The following is a 19,798-nucleotide window of genomic DNA, read 5'->3' on the forward strand; positions in this document are numbered from 1 at the left end:
AGCACCAGGAGCTTGCGGCTGTCAGCTGGACCTTGATCTGAGACGAGGTTCTTGGAAGCAGAGGATTTGGAGTCTCAAGCAAGGAATACACAGGAACTGTGAAGTCACCTAGGAAGGAGCACACAAGAAGGTAAGTGTGCTGCCTAGCAACAATAGTGATCATTTTTAGGTGAACCATTACGAACCTTTGTCATACCTTCACCTGTAAGTAATTACAAATACATATATATATATATTTATATAGTATAGCGTTTAGTGCTGGGCATATTTACTTGTATTTAGGTATTTAATGGCGTTTTGTTTTGTCACGTTGTTGTACACTCCCGTGGGGAACTCTTTCGTTCTTGTTTGGAGATGTTTAGTGTGTCCAGCAGAGGTCCAGTACATTTCAGGTAGGATTAATCTGTTGTATTAAATAGATGTGTTAAATGCTATAACAATGAGTTATATGGAGGACCGATCCTGACAAAATTAAAAATAAAAGCAGAAATATATGTATTTTGTTTTTCCTTTTCCTTACACATGCGTTTTCATCAAGAAATGTAAATGTTTTCTTTTTCCTTTTCCTTAGACATGCCTTTGTTCTTTTGACATTTCCTCATCTCTCTTTTTCCTTTACGTATGCATTTCTGCTTCATTATGCAAATGAGGAGGGCTGCCTTCTTCTCTCCAGCTCCTCTCCTATTGGTCAATATACAGGAAGGAGGAGGATCCATGTGCAGGCTGAGGGTGTGTCCCAATTCAGGGGCTGGAACCTTCCAAGTGCGTACTTGTGGGTTGATTACGTCACAGCGCGGCGCATAAGGTCTGTCAGATGCTGCCGACAAATGTGTCCTTCTTTTGCCCGATTTGAAAGATGCGTTGTGAGTATCCTTTGCGATCCATCTTTTCCCATGATTCCTTGCGGGTCGAAGCGTTTTGGTCAAACAGGGGCAGCCATGGCGGACCACACTGTCAAAAACTGTGAGTAAATTGTGAAAAATTACACTTTCTGTGACATAAATGAACTTTTACAATGTTTTTAGTGCAGGAATATAACTGTGTACACGTGAAAAATCTGCTTGATTTATCTAGACATCGCTTAATTTTAAACGTGCTCCAACGTGTTCGGAGTTTTCCGCTCCCTCCGTAGTAACTACCGGCTTGCCTCGCCAGCCCTACCGGCGGTGGGGCGAGCTAGACCCGGTAGAGATCTGACCGGACTATCGGCACTGAGCTCCTGCTGCCAGTCATCACAGTGAACGTTAAACACAAGTGATTTCTAACACTTTATGTTAGTATTATTTTAATGTATTGTGTCATTTGTTCATGTAAGTTGATTTGACATTACAGGTGATATTAAAGTTAACCTGAATAAATTGACGATTTTATGTAATCTTACCGTATCGCTGGAGAGTGTGATTGAGAATAAATAAGCTTTTAAATATTCATTTTTGATGAAGTAATGTGCTATATGTGTTTTTAAAAGTATATTTATAATTCAGCTAGCACTATAATTCAGATTCCAGGTACAGCTGAAGAGAAATACACTTTCAATTGCAAGCAAATCTCAGTAAAGAAGTGAAAAGTTTGAAAGAGCTTGTTTTAGGCATTTGCATAAAAATATTTTAATATGTTATGCAAATTAAGACAAATGTAAAATAAAATAAAAAGACTTGTTTTACACTGATATTAAGCAAGATGTTGTTTTTTTTTTGCTGTTTTTGTTGTTTAGGGACAAAGGAGCAGACGGGTCAGTTTATTTAGCTCAGGGGTGATAATGACCACCTTTTTACTGGAGCTAAAAACTCAGCCACCGTGGCTTGGAGGTACAATAACAACATTCTTTGCAGTCAGTTTCTGTCCAGTTTCAAAAACTCCTATCTGTCTAACTTTCATAAATATCCATCCATTGATTAACATACTTCTTTTGGTTTTCCCTCTTTGTTTTTGCTTGTTTAGGACAGTTCTGGAGAAGATGGACCAACAGGGGAAGGTCACCCCCTTGCAGGCCAAAAAAATAAAGGGAACACTCAAATAACACATCCTAGATCTGAATGAATGAAATATTCTCAATGAATACTTTGTTCTGTACAAAGTTGAATGTGCTGACAACAAAATCAGACAAAAATCATCAATGGAAATCAAATTTATTAACCAATGGAGGCCTGGATTTGGAGTAACAAACAAAATTAAAGTGGAAAAACACACTACAGGCTGATCCAACTTTGATGTAATGTCCTTAAAACAAGTCAAAGTGAGGCTCAGTATTGTGTGTGGCCTCCACGTGCCTGTATGACCTCCCTACAATGCCTGGACATGCTCCTGATGAGACGGTGGATGGTCTCCTGAGGGATCTCCTCCCAGACCTGGACTAAAGCATCCACCAACTCCTGGACAGTCTGTGGTGCAACGTGACGTTGGTGGATGGAGCGAGACATGATGTCCCAGATGTGCTCAATCGGATTCAGGTCTGGGGAACGGGCGGGCCAGTCCAGAGCTTCAATGTCTTCATCTTGCAGGAACTGCTGACACACTCCAGCCACATGAGGTCTAGCATTGTCCTGCATTAGGAGGAACCCAGGGCCAACCGCACCAGCATATGGTCTCACAAGGGGTCTGAGGATCTCATCTCGGTACCCAATGGCAGTCAGGCTACCCCTGGCGAACACATGGAAAGAAATGCCACCCCACACCATTACTGACCCCCTGCCAAACCAGTCATGCTGAAGGATGTTGCAGGCAGCAGATCGCTCTCCACGGTGTCTCCAGACTCTGTCACGTCTGTCACATGTACTCAGTGTGAACCTGCTTTCATCTGTGAAGAGCACAGGGCGCCAGTGGCAAATTTGCCAATCCTGGTGTTCTCTGGCAAATGCCAAGCGTCCTGCACGGTGTTGGGCTGTGAGCACAACTCCCATTTGTGGACGTCGGGCCCTCATATCATCCTCATGGAGTCAGTTTCTAACCGTTTGTGCAGACACATGCACATTTGTGGCCTGCTGGAGGTCATTTTGCAGGGCTCTGACAGTGCTCCTCCTGTCCTCCTTGCACAAAGGTGGAGGTAGTGGTTCTGCTGCTGGATTGTTGCCCTCCTACGGCCTCCTCCACGTCTCCTGGTGTACTGGCCTGTCTCCTGGTAGCGCCTCCAGGCTCTGGACACTACGCTGACAGACACAGCAAACCTTCTTGCCACAGCTCGCATTAATGTACCATCCTGGATGAGCTGCACTACCTGAGCCACTTGTGTGGGTTGTAGAGTCCGTCTCATGCTACCACGAGTGTGAAAGCACCACCAACATTCAAAAGAGATCAAAACATCAGCCAGAAAGCATAGGTACTGAGAAGTGGTCTGTGGTCCCCACCTGCAGAACCACTCCTTTATTGAGTGTGTCTTGCTAATCACCAAAGATTTCACCTGTTGTCTATTCCATTTGGACAACAGGATGTGAAATTGATTGTCAATCAGTGTTGCTTCCTAAGTGGACAGTTTGATTTCACAGAAGTTTGATTTACTTGGAGTTATATTGTGTTGTTTAAGTGTTCCCTTTATTTTTTTTCAGCAGTGTATATATATATATATACACAGCACCAGAACATGACTACTGTATGCAGGCAGGTATAATATTATAGATGTGATTAATGTTTGAGGGGTATAACTGTCATATTTTGTGAGCACCATCTTCTAATTCTGCATATTCCTGATTACATCTAAGTGATGTGGTCCAGCCAGCCCTTTAAACTTGATGACGTGGACATCAAGAGGCATCACAAACATCTGCAGACCACCTGTGTGATGCTTCGCTCACCATCCAGAAAGACAAACCACAGGTCTCAGTTGCAGCATCCCATCCAAGTCTCTAACCTTGTGAAAGATTTAGCCACACCACCAGAGACTTTCTGTTCAGAAAGACATCTGCCTCTTTGTTCTGTTGAAGAGGTTTTTCCTGGAACCGGTCACTCAGGTTGATCCTGCTGTCGCCGTTGTAAATATTTGTACATAGTTTTATTTTATGCCTTTTGTCTTGTAATCTTGATCTGTTTGAATGTTGTTTTTTTTCCACATTCTGTTTAAAACGCTATTTGTAATTTTCAAAATAAACTGTGTTTAGAAATTTAAATGAAGTTGATCTATTGTTAGGTCAAATGGAAATAAAATACATTGGTGACAAAACAATATTGAAATTTATTAGAACAGCTTAAAACTTTAAGAAACTATCTGAACAAAACATATTTATTTATTTCTTATATAGCACCTTATTTCAGTACCATTCTTTCTTAGATGGAAAACAGTCTGTCCATTCTGTGCCCTCTTCTCCTCTGCTTCTCTCTGTGCCCTCATGTCCTCCCTGATCAACTCCATCATCTCTGTCCCTCTTTCTTTTCTGACCCCTTCCTGCTGGCTCACTGTCTTCCTTCTCCATCTGGTTGCCCACCGCTCCACTTGGCCCTGGAGTGTCCTCAGGGATGGAGGCAATTAGGACAGGAGGTTTGTGGAAGACCTCTGTCCCAACACCTCATCCATAAGGACAAACCAGGGCCAAGTAGCAGCAGTGGGCTTTTCACTGACTCCCTCTCCTGACCCTGGATACTTACTATCCTAAAGTTAGAGGGAATAAAAAAAGAGTTGACTAAACAGAGAAACCAACAAGACTTTTAGAAATATTTTTTATTTGTGTGTGACATGAGAAGTTCTGAACAAGCTTTATATTTACTTTTAATATTATCCCACTTTTGTTTTGGCCTGTTGGTCCATCTTCTCCAGAACTGTCCTAAACAAGCAAAAACAAAGAGGGAAAACCAAAAGAAGTATGTTAATCAATGGATGGATATTTATGAAAGTTAGACAGATAGGAGTTTTTGAAACTGGACAGAAACTGACTGCAAAGAATGTTGTTATTGTACCTCCAAGCCACGGTGGCTGAGTTTTTAGCTCCAGTAAAAAGGTGGTCATTATCACCCCTGAGCTAAATAAACTGACCCGTCTGCTCCTTTGTCCCTAAACAACAAAAACAGCAAAAAAAAAACAACATCTTGCTTAATATCAGTGTAAAACAAGTCTTTTTATTTTATTTACATTTGTCTTAATTTGCATAACATATTAAAATATTTTTATGCAAATGCCTAAAACAAGCTCTTTCAAACTTTTCACTTCTTTACTGAGATTTGCTTGCAATTGAAAGTGTATTTCTCTTCAGCTGTACCTGGAATCTGAATTATAGTGCTAGCTGAATTATAAATATACTTTTAAAAACACATATAGCACATTACTTCATCAAAAATGAATATTTAAAAGCTTATTTATTCTCAATCACACTCTCCAGCGATACGGTAAGATTACATAAAATCGTCAATTTATTCAGGTTAACTTTAATATCACCTGCAATGTCAAATCGACTTACATGAACAAATGACACAATACATTAAAATAATACTAACATAAAGTGTTAGAAATCCCTTGTGTTTAACATTCACTGTGATGACTGGCAGCAGGAGCTCAGTGCTGATAGTCCGGTCAGATCTCTACCGGGTCTAGCTCGCCCCACCGCCGGTAGGGCTGGCGAGGCAAGCCGGTAGTTACTACGGAGGGAGCGGAAAACTCCGAACACGTCGGAGCACGTTTAAAATTAAGCGATGTCTAGATAAATCAAGCAAATTTTTCACGTCTACACAGTTATATTCCTGCACTAAAAACATTGTAAAAGTTCATTTATTTCACAGAAAGTGTAATTTTTCACAGTTTACTCACATTTTTTGACAGTGTGGTCCGCCATGGCTGCCCCTGTTTGACCAAAACGCTTCGACCCGCAATGAATCATGGGAAAAGATGGACCGCGAAGGATACTCACAACGCATCCTTCAAATCGGGCAAAAGAAGGACACATTTGTCGGCAGCATCTGACAGACCTTATGCGCCGCGCTGTGACATAATCAACCCACAAGTACGCACTTGGAAGGTTCCAGCCCCTGAATTGGGACACACCCTCAGCCTGCACATGGATCCTCCTCCTTCCTGTATATTGACCAATAGGAGAGGAGCTGGAGAGAAGAAGACAGCCCTCCTCATTTGCATAATGAAGCAGAAATGCATACGTAAAGGAAAAAGAGAGATGAGGAAATGTCAAAGAACAAAGGCATGTCTAAGGAAAAGGAAAAAGAAAACATTTACATTTCTTGATGAAAACGCATGTGTAAGGAAAAGGAAAAACAAAATATATATATTTCTGCTTTTATTTTTAATTTTTTCAGGATCGGTCCTCCATAAGTTTAGAGATGTTGCAGGTGTATGTTTATTTTCTAAACATAGATAATGTTTGTATAAATTTGCTTGTGAAGATATTGTAACTTCGTAGTTTATATTGCAAAACAAATGACAGATAGTATTTTTGTTTATTGTTTCAGTCTTACAAAGAATAGAAAGAAACAAAGAGAGAATGAAGAAAACTTGATGAAAAGAAAATAAAACTAAGGAAAGACACAAATCCTTAACAAAAACTCGTGGAGTTCTCCTTTCTTCATTGTGTTAAATATCTGTACATAGCTGAAGTTGTGCTGCGAGGGGAAAATAGTAAGTAATCTTCACTTTATGATGAATCAAAGACTAGAGTTCAGGGCCGTTATGTTACCACAATGGCAAACACTCAGGCATCGAAGTGCTGACAGCCTCCTCCTTTTATCCTCCTCAGGCAATGAGGTAATGGGTTCCACCTGCGTCACTCCCACACCTGTGCAGCTCCGCCACCTAGTGCTTAAACATAGTTAATAGCAAGTAAAAACAAACAGAATCTCCCAGACCCCGACACTTATAAAGTTATTATTAGCGTTGTCGCTTTATATTTAAAATCATAAATACGTTATCTCAGATTCTTTCTGTTTTTATCTGAAATGTTTGGCTTTCAGTTTACATTCACTTTAATTTCCGTCTGGTTTAAATGAGTTGCTGGTTTATGGGGGGACTGCACTGTGGCACAATTGGTAGCACTGGTACTTTCCAGCGAGAATATCCTGGGTTTGAATATTGGCCTGGGCTCGGTCTGCATGTAGTTTGCATACTCTCCCCATGCATTTGTAGGTTCTCACTGGGTACTCCAGCGAGGCACGAGCAACCCTGCAAGGACAAGTTAGTATAGACAATGAATGAATGTTCTATTTACTTGGGCCTTTTATATATCCACTTTTGGTCCTTGTTCTATGATAAGTGTTTCATAAATAAACTTTACTTACCTACTTACAAACTTCCAAAAAGTACTGCAAGTTACTATGTTCACATATTGTTTCTATTGACCACGCTAAAAGTTGGAACTGACAAAATCAGCTGGGTTTTTAGGAAAGTGTCACTGAAGGACATCATAAATGCACAAATTTCTGGATGTAAATATTTTTATTAGATTGTACACTGTAGAGTGTACTGTTTTTAAAAACCTTGAATGATTTATAAAGTGAGTACTTTTTAAAAGTGTCTTGTTTTATAGCCTTTTTTGCCCTGTTTCAATCACTGTTTGATTGTTCTGGCTTTAGGAGAAATTCAACAATTATTCCTTATTTGTTGATGTTCATAATTTTATTAGTTTTGTATTGATTTTAAGTTTTATATTTGTTTTTATGACATATTTTTGTCCCATTCTTTTGTCCGTAAATGACTGTTTCCTCAATTTTTTCATCTTCCATAATTATTAACCTTCATTTATTTTATTATACTGTGTTTTATTATTTCTAGTTTGTTTTTACGTTTGTTCATCTCTTTTAAACCAACAAACTGTGGTATACAGTTTGTTGGCTTCCTGTGGTATACATATATGTATGAAGCCAAGAAGTTTAAGTATTTGACTGATTGGCGAGGACTCACTTGTTAATTAGTTTGTAAATTACAATGGGTCTAAATAAATGTATAAAACTTACCCTGAGTTGTGTATGCCAACATCAACAAATTGTTGACTCACAACACAGATGCGCAAATATACTAATATATATATATATATATATATATATATATATATATATATATACTAATGCCAAATATACTAATGGCATGTTTCTTCATTTATTTGCCATTAGTAGGTAGCTAAATCTAATGCAATTAAGGCTGAAACAAATAGATGTCCCAAAAAGAGAGACAGAATCTCACAAATCAGTATTTCAATTTTAATGTGAACAGAAACAAACAGTTTTTTACCACTCAGGAAAGAGAATTAAAGCAAGTAGGTGAAATACTCCAAAAGGCACAGAGCAGAGGATTTCTGAATGTTTACCTTTACTTTTTTGTATTAATTGTTGTGCATCAACTGAATGAAACAAAATGATGCCTGAAATATATAATATTTCAGGCATCATCAGAGTGCAATGTCAAGTAGAGTATCTGTATTACATTCTTGAAAAAAATAACACCTCAAAGCAAAATGTTGAAAAATAATTTGTTTTCTTTTTTCTATGAACCCTTTTTGTCATCCCAGTCAGGGCCTATCATTAATCCTCTGCTCCAGGTTTATGACCAGCCTGTTTAGTTTGCCTTACCTTCTGTTGTATTCCTGCCCTGTCAGTGCCTGTTTATTTGAGCTTCTTTTATTCCTTTGAGCTTTCTCCAAGACAATGTTATTTTAAAGATCTACTTTAAGTGTAATTGAAGAACATAATTTTCCACTCAGCTGCCTGTTATAAATACTTAATCTGGTCCTTTACATCCACACTCTTATCAGTGATAATATGAAGGAACTATTTTTGCCAGTGTGTAAAGGATATGGTTCCTTCAGTTTTTTCCTGTTTCAACATGTTTATCTGTTTTTTAACCTCTGGCAGTATTGCTTAATGATCAAGAGTGAGACTGTAATTGAATGTACAATAACACCAGTGTTTGTACATGTTTGTACAAGTTTATTTGCAGGGATGCATTCATGGGCACACATGTTTTACAGCTAAATAGATATTGCATGATAAATGCTGAAGATCATAGAAATAAACCATTGCATCTCCTGGGAACACTGACAAGCAACTTTTTATTGCCAAGAACATTCAGTGCATTTAGACCAATAACAAGATTTGACCTACACCATTTCCTGGGGTTCCCTAATTCTTGTGCTGAAACTGATGGCTGATTTTATCCTGGACACAGGTGAACCTCCCATTACAATAATCTAAACTACTGAGAGTAAATGCATGCTAATTTTCCTTGTTCTGTTTTAACATGTTTTTAAGATGGCAGCAGGCTGCCTTGGGAGTAGCCTTTATCTATGTGTTAAAATTCTGTTGTTGTTTTTTTGCAATTTTTTTTTTTTTTTTTGCAGTTTTCAGGTTCAATAAGTCTTTTCTGCAGAATATTTTTAGATTTTTAGCAGACAGAGCCATTGTTTTTGCATTATCTTTTATAGTTAGGCTTCTCCAAAACTGCATTTCATAACTATTCATACTGAATGAACATTTTGTCATGTTGCAACCACAAACATCACAATTTATTTTCTTCCCATTAGTATTTGTACACAGTCTGAGAACCATGTTTTTCCTTTCACAACACAACTGTGTGCTAGTTTATGTTGGTTTGTCACATCACCACATACTTCATAACCATTGAAGTTGTGTTTGTAATATGACAAACTGTAAAAATGTTAAAGGGGTGGGACTACTTTTTGCAATGTACTGTAACCTCCCATCAAAAGGTGGTCTGAACCATAAGCCACAGTTGTGAATTATAGAAAAAAGAAAAATAAGTCATAATTTTCTTCTTGAATGGATCAAAATGCAGACAGAAGTAGAGGCAGGGAGGGGAAATAAGGAGTCTTTAATACGGAAAAAAATATACAGTTGACACAAAGGGAAACATCTGACCAGCATGGAAAAATGAGCAGTTTAATGGAAGAAACCGGCTAAGAACAGAAAGAACCATTGAGCATTTATAGTGAGAAAGGGGGAAGAAATGTAAGGCAAACCAGAAAAGCCAATCAGAAGAAATGGGAAGAGCTGAACAGAAACACAAGGAAACCCAGGGGAGAATCTAAAATAAATTTAAGTGGAAAAACTCTGGATGTAAAAGAACACTAGAATAAAACACAAAAGATTAAGCTAATAAGGAAAACACCAAACAACAAGAGAAAAAGGGAAATGAACTAAAGACGGCATGATTTATAGAACATAATAAACAGCAAAGAAATAATCAAAATGCACACACAAAATAAAATTTAAAACCCAAATAATTCAGGAATGTGACAAAATTTGTTTAAAATTAAACTGTAAACTGTAAATGTAAACAAATAAACTGCTAAAAATTTAATTATCCAAATAACGGTCTTAGGCACTAATTTAAGGACGCAACTATTTTGATCAATGCACTCTTAATGAAATATGTATTCATTTTCTTTTTAACAAAATCCTACATGTAATGCTATGAAAAAGAAATTATTTCCAGCTGAATTTTCAAACATTTTATCATGTTACAATCAGAGATATTAAATCTTTGATGTCTGCTGCTTTGGCTATTGGTGTTTGTGAAGGAAAAGTCATATACCTTCTCTAACAGGATATCCTCCGGGACAGTCCATTATTTAGCTCTATCAAGCTTCTCATTAACCAGCTTCCCATCCCTGGTGATGAAAATCATTACCACTGTATGATGCTGCCACCACTGTGTTTATGGATTATGTTGCCAAAATGATCTGCAATGTTTCTTTTCCACCTGAAATAGCCTTGTGTGTATAAGCCAATACAATACATTTCTGTCTCATGTTTAATTAGAGTGTTCTGGTTTTTCAGGATTTTATTTGGGTTATTTTCAGTTGTTTATTATTGTCACTAATCACCATTAGTGACTCATTTGTGATTCCTTTGTGTTGAGAGTTTTCTTTTATGTGTATTGGTTTAGATCAGAGACCTTTTTAGTTTGTAGGTTTAGTGAGATTCCTTTGTGCCCTGTTGTATCTCCCTGTGCTCATTTTTCTGTTTATTAGTCACCTTCCCTAAGTTTCCCTGCTCTGTTTCTTGCCCAGCTGCCCAGCTGCCCTGCATTCTTCTGGTTAGTCATATCTGGTTCTCATATCAATCATCCACCTTCATGTTTTCTTTAGTGTGCTCCAGCTGTTTTCTTGTTTCCAGTCTTATGTGTTCCTGTTTTCCTCCCTTTTGCCTTTTGGTTGTTTTGTGGCCTTTTACAATAATCAATCATCTTTGGCTTCAGCTCCCTGCTTCAATGCATTAGGGTCATGAACACTACAAAACCAAGATACCGTATTGCCTACAAGGCTGGTGGCAAACTACAAATGTGCCTTCAATGGTTTTTTTCTTGCCATTTCTTCATAAAGACTAATTTTACGGACGGCACAAATAAAAGAATTCAAACCAAAAGTTCCTCTCACCTGAGCTATGAGGCAACTGTGGCCCAATGGGAAGGGTAGTTATCTAACAATCTGAAACTTGTAGGTCCAATTACAGCTGGGCAGGGCACCTAACCTCAAGTTGCCTAGCAATCTGCTTATCAGTGTGTGAATGTGGCTATAGTGTATGACTGCAAAAGTGCTATATAAATTCAGCCCAATTAGCTGTGGATCACTGCAGTTGCTCCAAAGTCCCCATGGGCCTCTCGGCTGCTTTTCTAATTAAAACATTAATTCTAATTCCTTGCCCCAACTGTTATTTTAGGTGGACAGCCATGTTATTGTACATTTTCACTTGTGCCATACTCTATTCGCTTTTGGATGATGGTCTGAAAGAAACTTTGAATTGAAAAGCTTTGTTAGGATATTCAGTGTTTGGGTCATTGATTTACAATGTAATACCACTTTAAACTTTCCTAAACGTTTTCTCTGACCTGTCCAGTTTGTTTCTTGGTCTTCATTCACATTTTGTTATGTTTTTAACCTAGCTTCAGTTTGCTTTAGACACATGATGTCATTTAATGTAGCAGGTAAAACAAATCTTTTTTGATGCTAAACACATAAATCCCTTTAAATAAACTGATCTCTCACTAACACACTACATTTCCTAAAGAGTAGAAATGCACAAAATATTATTGTATGAATATGTTGAAAATGTACATAGTCTATTTGCTAAAAAATGTCTGCATCTTGGCAGTAGACTTCCAAGAGAGTATTTCATTCTGCACTGAAGAGAGAAACAACATTCATTCTCATGTCTGCACTCATCTCTTCCAGGACAAGACTGCTCATGTTCAGTCATAAACCTGATAGTGCACCACCTACACTGAAAGTTGCTATTAAAAACACAAAAAGGCAGCTCCACTACAGCTTCACTACTTTGAGTGAGGCTTACAGCAAAACCCTGACAGCAAAAACACTGAATCGTTGAAAGTACTATGGTAGGTAAAAACAACCATGTTGTGCTTTATATCAGGTTATTGTTTTGTACTATCTGCTTTATCTAATGTGATAAATGTTGATTTCAATGTAAATCAAGGCAGCAAGATCCTCCTGTGGTCCATGGATTCATCCAGGTTTAGTCTACGCTTCCATTATCTGGGTGACAGTAGCAGTCAGCATTTCTGGTGAGTATTTGCTTCAGAAAGTGCATGAAAAAACAACACCTTTAGTTTTTATGAGTATATAAAAGTCTGACGCCTAATATATACAGTATAGGAGTCCAGAAAAATCAATTTACTTGTGTGTGTTTGTTAACTATATGAGAACTTCAAGGAATCTCCAAGTGAGAATAATTTTTCATGACTGACTGGCTTTAAAGTTAGTATAAAAAGACAGAAAAATAAGATTACAAGGTTAAATCTGCAGTGTTTTTAGATGAAACATATCCACATTGTGAATGTGTTTTCTGTGACTTACCTTCAGACCCACCCAAACATCTGCCAAGCCTCATTTGGTGGGGAATTTTCACCATTGCTTTAGTGCAGATGTGCTTGCAGATTAAGTTAAGTTAAATCAGTCAACTTAGAAAAAAATGTATAGTCCGGAAAACTATTTCTGCAGGTTCCTGCAAGTGTTTGTTACAACACCTTGAACTGATGTGATCATAAGTCCCTATGGACTATTTTAAGTGAACAGAAAGTTGTTTGGGAGTGTTACACTGCTCTGTTAAATAAATGAATACAGGTCCTTCTCAAAATATTAGCTCATATTGTGATAGAGTTTCATTATTTGCACTAATGTCATGATGAAATTTACCATTCATATATTTTAATTGATTCATTGCACCCTAACTGAAATATTTCAGGTCTTTCTATTGTCCCCCCTAATACGAATGATTTTGGAATTACAGCCTCCTTCGAAAACCAAAATTCCTATCTCACAAAATTAACATTAGTTTCATACTCACCAATAAAGAAACGTTTTTTTAATACAAATCAACGTTTCAACCTTCAAATCTCCCTCACCTGTACAGTTATGGCACTCAATACTTGGTCGCGGAATCCTTTGGCAGAACATCGACTGCTTTCAATGCGGCGTGGCATGGAGGCAATCAGCCTGTGGCACTGCTGAGGTCTTATGGAGGCCCAGGATGCTTCGATAACGGCCTTTAGCTCATCCAGAGTGTTGGGTCTTGAGTCTCTCAACGTTCTCTTCACAATATCCCACAGATTCTCTATGGGGTTCAGGTCAGGAGAGTTGGCAGGCCAATTGAGCACAGTGATACCGTGGTCAGTAAACCATTTACCAGTGGTTTTGGCTCTGTGAGCAGGTGCCAGGTCGTGCTGAAAAATGAAATCTTCATCTCCATAAAGCTTTTCAGCAGATGGAAGCATGAAGTGCTCCAAAATCTCCTGATAGCTAGCTGCATTGACCCTGCCCTTGATAAAACACAGTGGACCAACACCAGCAGCTGACACGACACCCCAGACCATCACTGACTGTGGGTACTTGACACTGGACTTCTGGCATTTTGGCATTTCCTTCTCCCCAGTCTTCCTGCAGACTCTGGCACTTTGATTTCCGAATGACATGCAGAATTTGCTTTCATCCGAAAAAAGTACTTTGGACCACTGAGCAACAGTCCAGTGCTGCTTCTCTGTAGCCCAGGTCAGGCGCTTCTGCCGCTGTTTCTGGTTCAAAAGTGGCTTGACCTGGGGAATGCGGCACCTGTAGCCCATTTCCTGCACACGCCTGTGCACGGTGGCTTTGGATGTTTCTACTCCAGACTCAGTCCACTGCTTCCGCAGGTCCCCCAAGGTCTGGAATCGGCCCTTCTCCACAATCTTCCTCAGGGTCTGGTCACCTCTTCTCGTTGTGCAGCGTTTTCTGCCACTCTTTTTCCTTCCCACAGACTTCCCACTGAGGTGCCTTGATACAGCACTCTGGGAACAGCCTATTTGTTCAGAAATGTCTTTCTGTGTCTTACCCTCTTGCTTGAGGGTGTCAATAGTGGCCTTCTGGACAGCAGTCAGGTCGGCAGTCTTACCCACAATTGGGGTTTTGAGTGATGAACCAGGCTGGGAGTTTTAAAGGCCTCAGGAATCTTTTGCAGGTGTTTAGAGTTAACTCGTTGATTCAGATGATTAGGTTCATAGCTCGTTTAGAGACCCTTTTAATGATATGCTAATTTTGTGAGATAGGAATTTTGGTTTTCATGAGGCTGTATGCAACAATCATCCGTATTAAGACAATAAAAGACCTGAAATATTTCAGTTAGTGGCAATGAATCTCAAATATATGAATGTTAAATTTTCATCATGACATTATGGAAAATAATGAACTTTATCACAATATGCTAATATTTTGAGAAGGACCTGTAGGTGTTGAAACAGCAGTACATGCTGTTTAAGTACTCAACACAAAATGGCCGCCATGTAGTTGCCTCCTATAAAGATGGTCAAAGGGTGAGGGGTCGGGTCAGGTTTAGGCCATAGAAATGAATGAAAATTAATGGAAGTCAATGCAAAGTCCTCAAAAAGATAGTAAACCATGGATGTGTGTGTGTGTGTGTCCGAGTGTGAGACACAGAGAGAATAGATGCAGAAACAAAGACAGAATCATATACAGACTTAGACAGTAGGAGATACACAGAGCTTTAAATAGAACAGTGAGGAATGAATCAGCCAATCAGCAAAGAGTGTCAGTCTAACTTGACACCTGCAGCATTTCTAATGCAGCACCTCACTATCGTCTCCCCCTTCCCTGGGCTTTTAACATGGAGGCGCATGCTCCCGAACTACCGCCCATAACTCGGAAACCGTAAGGGCTATCGACGTCATTCTTGGACCGTTTTTCTCAGAACGGACAGGGGAACGAGAATATTAACACTTTTATTGCTGAAAATAGAATATTAAAGGCACAACACTAGGTGAAATGAAAGGGAAAAATGGAGAAAAACATAAAAATGCCTGAACATGCTCTTGAACAACATCTAATAACTCGGAAACTATAAGGGCTATCGATTTGATTTATGCACCGTATGAATCAGCAGGCCTTGCTGAATAATCATGGAGCTTCTCAAGTTTCTTCAAAAATGTGTCTGGGAGTTGTGACCCTGTGAAAAAGTGGATCATTTTGACCATTTTTAACCTGAGTGAAGGTGAATTTTCACTCTCAAACTTTATGAGAAAATGATAAAAGGTATACAAATATTTTTTGGACCGTAGGTATCAGCAGGGATTGGTGAACAATCCTGGAGATTTTTGTGTGTCTACATAAATCCGTGTAGGAGATGTGACAGTGTAGAAAAGTGGATAATTGTGAAATATTTCAATTTTAAGCAATTTTGGGAAGGACAGATTGGTACTCCTAAACAAACCTTTTTTATGATAAAACAATAAAAGGTATCAAAAAAATTCCTTCACTGTGAGCGCCAGCAAGGTCTGAAGATGAATTGTTGCAAAGCCCATGTCTCTAACTTGAACGGTTTATGAGAGATGGCGATTCGAAAACATGTTAGTTTAAGGATTTTTTGCTCCGATTTTTTCTGAAATTCCTATAGGTTTTCCATTCAGGGTGTGTTGACTTTGCGTTGCTCCCGGGCGTGTTGCGTGAAATCCGTTAGTCTCACATCAATGAGGGTGGCATTTTTTGAAAGAGCATCCTACGTTTTAATACATAATTTGTGCCAGTAGAGTGAAAATTGAGCGAGTGAGGAGAGTTTGTTCGTTCTTTCTCAGGTTATTCAAAAATCTAGAGTGTACACTCTACCAACTGACGAATTCCGCCATAGGATTGATTACATTATAAAATCGAAAACATCAATCGCGATTGTAGAAGAACCGTAAAAGATATCAAAAAGCTGAATCATCTGAAGATAGCTTAATGTCTTGTGAACATTTTGAAAGTTGAATGGTGTTTCTAGCTGAAAGTGTGCAGAAGTAGTAAGCTGTGAAAGAGCGCAAAGGTTTAGCTGAATTTTGCGGAATTTTGCTGAATCTCCATTCATTTCAATGGGACAAAAATTGGCATAAAAAGCTGAATATTTCAAAAAATTATAATAGCTGAAGTTACTAAAAGTCATAGCATACTTCTCCAGAACGAGCCGAACGTTTTGATACCAGAATTGTTGAAATCGGTTGAAAAATGTAGGACTAGTTACACGCAGAAAAATGTACGGAAAATATAGACAAAAATGAAAATAAAGAAAAACAGAAAAACAATAAGGGAGAATGCATGAATGCATTCTCACTGAATATACAGATTATAAAAAACAACTATAGTATAAACTAAGTATAAATGTTTTGTACTCAGACTGAAAAAATTACAAATTTGAATCTGAACATGCTTAGTAAATAAAAATATAAATTATTTTGGAAACTAGTGGATTAAATTTAAAATGAGCTACACTGGAAGCAAAAGCAAATTTTCCAGGGCTTACCAAATTTTACCTCAACCAAACTGCACCTGGAGATAAAAGGAAAACAAGGATGTCATGTAGTGGGAGTTCTGAGCAGGACCAAAGCACAGATAGAAACTCAGGAGCTGCATGTTGAGTAGAATAGGTTAATGATAAATGTAACAGCAAACCTACAGGAGACGGAGCACGGGCAGAGTACCAGGCGATCGAACGGAAGAATCCCGCAGTGAGAGAGGAAAACCAGAGAGCTTAAATATGGGTGGAAGTGTGGAAAAAGGCATGTCATCAGATGAGAATTTGAAACATCCAAGGAGAATTAAGGCAGGGAGCTGAGGGCAGGAGAGTGATTAACACAGGAGCTAATCAGAGGAACACAGAAATGCTGGGAAGATTTTAACAAAGATATCAAAATGAAGTAAGAAAGTAATACACAAGGGAAGAACTACAATGGGTGCAACTTGAGAACAGAGTGAACAGGAAAATGATGAAAACAGAGACATAACAGAAACTGAAAAACTCGAACATCTAAAGGTCATGACAGGAATGTTTATGCTAAGCATGGCTAATAAAGTAATGCAATGGATGGTGGCCAGGTGAGTGGAGAAGCAGCAACAGAACCAAGAAAAAACTAACAAAAACTAGAAAAACAGTCCATCACATTTGTAACAATGTATGCTATGTTAAACCAATGTCTTTATTTGTGATCTCTTTCTACTTGTGGGCATCAGCGATCCAGGTATGAACAGAAAACATGAAAGTCAATAAACTACCTCACTTGCAAGTTTTGAAGGGATTTTTAGTCATGCTTTCTAACCTTGATTTCTCTGTCTTTGATCAGTGTGTGATTGTAAGACCCTGGACACCAAACCAAAGGTGTTTTCAGACTGTGGGAAAAACGTGACCCTGACATGCAATGCCAGCACAAGTGTGGTGCAGGATTCAAAACTGATGAAATTTGAATGGCAATTCAAGAATACAACACTGTGCCAGTACGAGCAGAATAATTTCACCAGCAAGATCCAGTGCAAAGGCGCAAACACAACATCTGGACTCTCTCTCACTCTGACTATCCGCAACATAACCCCGACCGATGAGGGGGTCTACCACTGCAAGCTACACTTATCGCGTGAAGCAGCAAACGGGCAGAGCCACATTAAAGTTGAAGGTCAGTCGGCATAAAACTTATCATTAGGCCCGAGCCGGAAGCCAGCAAGGGCCTATTGTAATCATAGGATTTCTTATTATTCTTTCTTTCTTTTTTTTCCTTTCTTTCTATTTTCCGTTGCGTCTTGGCCAAGCCTCAAAATATGACTTCGAGCCACAAAAGACGAAATTTATATAGCTCCTACAAGGAAAGTCACAGACACCTGAAACCTTCTGAGATTGATCTCTCTCTGGCCTCAAACAATATTCACTGATCAGATGCTGACATCATCAAAGTCCCGCCCCCTGAGAACAGGAAGTGTCTTATTTTTCTTTTGATGGTCCATATTTGGTGTCCTTCGCCTAATCAATGTGAAACTGTCCCAAGTGACAAATAACATGATAGTCTAAGAGAGTCTCCAGAACTAACTGGTTTGGCTGGAGGGTGTGGCTGTGCCGGCGTGGCAAATTCTGATGTCATGCCACGGCCATACGTTTGGCTCTATATTACACACGCATGGTCTGATTCACTCCAAAATAAATATGGTTGATCTTTGTCAGCCCCCAAACAGCTCTATTGGATTACATTGGAATTTGGATCAACAGCGACCCCTTAGAATATTTCAAGTGCTCTATCTCCCTCATACATCGTCGGATCCACTTCAAATGTACTATACATCATGATGGATCAATGCCGAACATACTGCATAAGTCAACTTGATGACATAATTTTGCAGCTTCCATCTGGAAGGTCCAATTTCCCCCAAATTTTAAATGCTTCCCAGACAACAACTCTGCATAACCGAAGATCATATAACATGTTGCTCATAGTGCCACCTAGTGGCGACGTGTGGAATCGAATGGCAGCCTCATCAGTGGCATGTTGGCAGCGATGCCAGGCTCCTGCGGTCGCTGCACAGGCCGAGCTGCGAGGGGGCCTTTAATGCTGCTTGTAGCTTTAATTATGTTTTGGAGTTTTTTGTCGTTCTGAGAGTTATTTCTTTTTACAGACTGCCTTGGAAGTACTCACGAGTCCTTGGATAATGGCAACGCCTCATGCACCTTTGACAGTGTTTACCCCAGTGGTGTAGTTCACTGGTACCAGGGAGATTCAAACATAACAAATGCCTCCAAAACACATGAAAAGCAAGATAAGGATGGGTTTTACAGAGTCATGAGTGAAGTTCCCGTGAAGATAGAAAACCACAGCCAACCTTATAACTGCTCCCTGTGGATGCCTTCAACGAACAGGTACATCTTCAGTCAGCTTGTCTCATTGGGCAGCAAAGGCCAACTCCAGTGGATCTGCATTACTATGGGGATTTTAATGAGGAGCTTTATCATATAAAGAAGACAGTTGTTTGAAAAATTGATTGAGATAAAAATGAGCCACTGATTGTGAACTCACACATAAACATAATTAAACAGAAGAAAATGTTTATGTTTAGGCTGAAATAATAAAGTAAAGCTTTTTAGCATGGTTCTTCACTTGTTGGCAGTAATGCATTAATGTGCAGTATCTTAAAGAAGATGCAAAATGCCTTGAGTTAATAAAAATCGCTTTTTAGATATTTTTAGTTTCTTGTGGTAGTATTTTACATACAATCATTTAAATTTCTGAAACATTCTTTGTTTACAGCATTTTTTTTCACACCTGCTGTACTGTAGTAAAATAAACCTCTTTACAACGTTGCTGTTACAGTAACTATGAATACCTGAGTGTTCTGTTGCTTTCATTTGCATGAAAGTTCACAGCTGTCATTTCTGTCTGCTTTAGTTTGCAATGTTTAACACATTATATGTGACATTAATGTAAAAATGGAGCTTGTTTTTAAGTAGCTTACTGGGGATAAATGTTGTGGGTATTGTGCATGGTGTATCTGCTTTGGAACTATCTTGCATGAAACTGTAATACAATTTTTATGACTTATGGAAATAAGCAATGCCCAAAATATAGCTT

General features: G+C 38.8%; 1 protein-coding gene across 1 annotated transcript; it reads left to right on the top strand.

The window, feature by feature from the left end:
• The first annotated feature begins 12,181 nt into the window (after positions 1-12,181).
• Positions 12,182-19,552, top strand: LOC124863177. Its single transcript, XM_047357445.1, has 4 exons — positions 12,182-12,274; positions 12,373-12,460; positions 17,534-17,860; positions 18,849-19,552. Exons 1-4 carry the CDS (start codon positions 12,272-12,274, stop codon positions 19,184-19,186), a joined length of 756 nt encoding a protein of 251 aa, XP_047213401.1. The 5' UTR covers positions 12,182-12,271; the 3' UTR covers positions 19,187-19,552.
• Positions 19,553-19,798: the final 246 nt, after the last annotated feature.

This window comes from Girardinichthys multiradiatus, chromosome X (assembly GCF_021462225.1).
Source record: "Girardinichthys multiradiatus isolate DD_20200921_A chromosome X, DD_fGirMul_XY1, whole genome shotgun sequence".
NCBI classification, from domain to species: Eukaryota; Metazoa; Chordata; class Actinopteri; order Cyprinodontiformes; family Goodeidae; genus Girardinichthys; species Girardinichthys multiradiatus.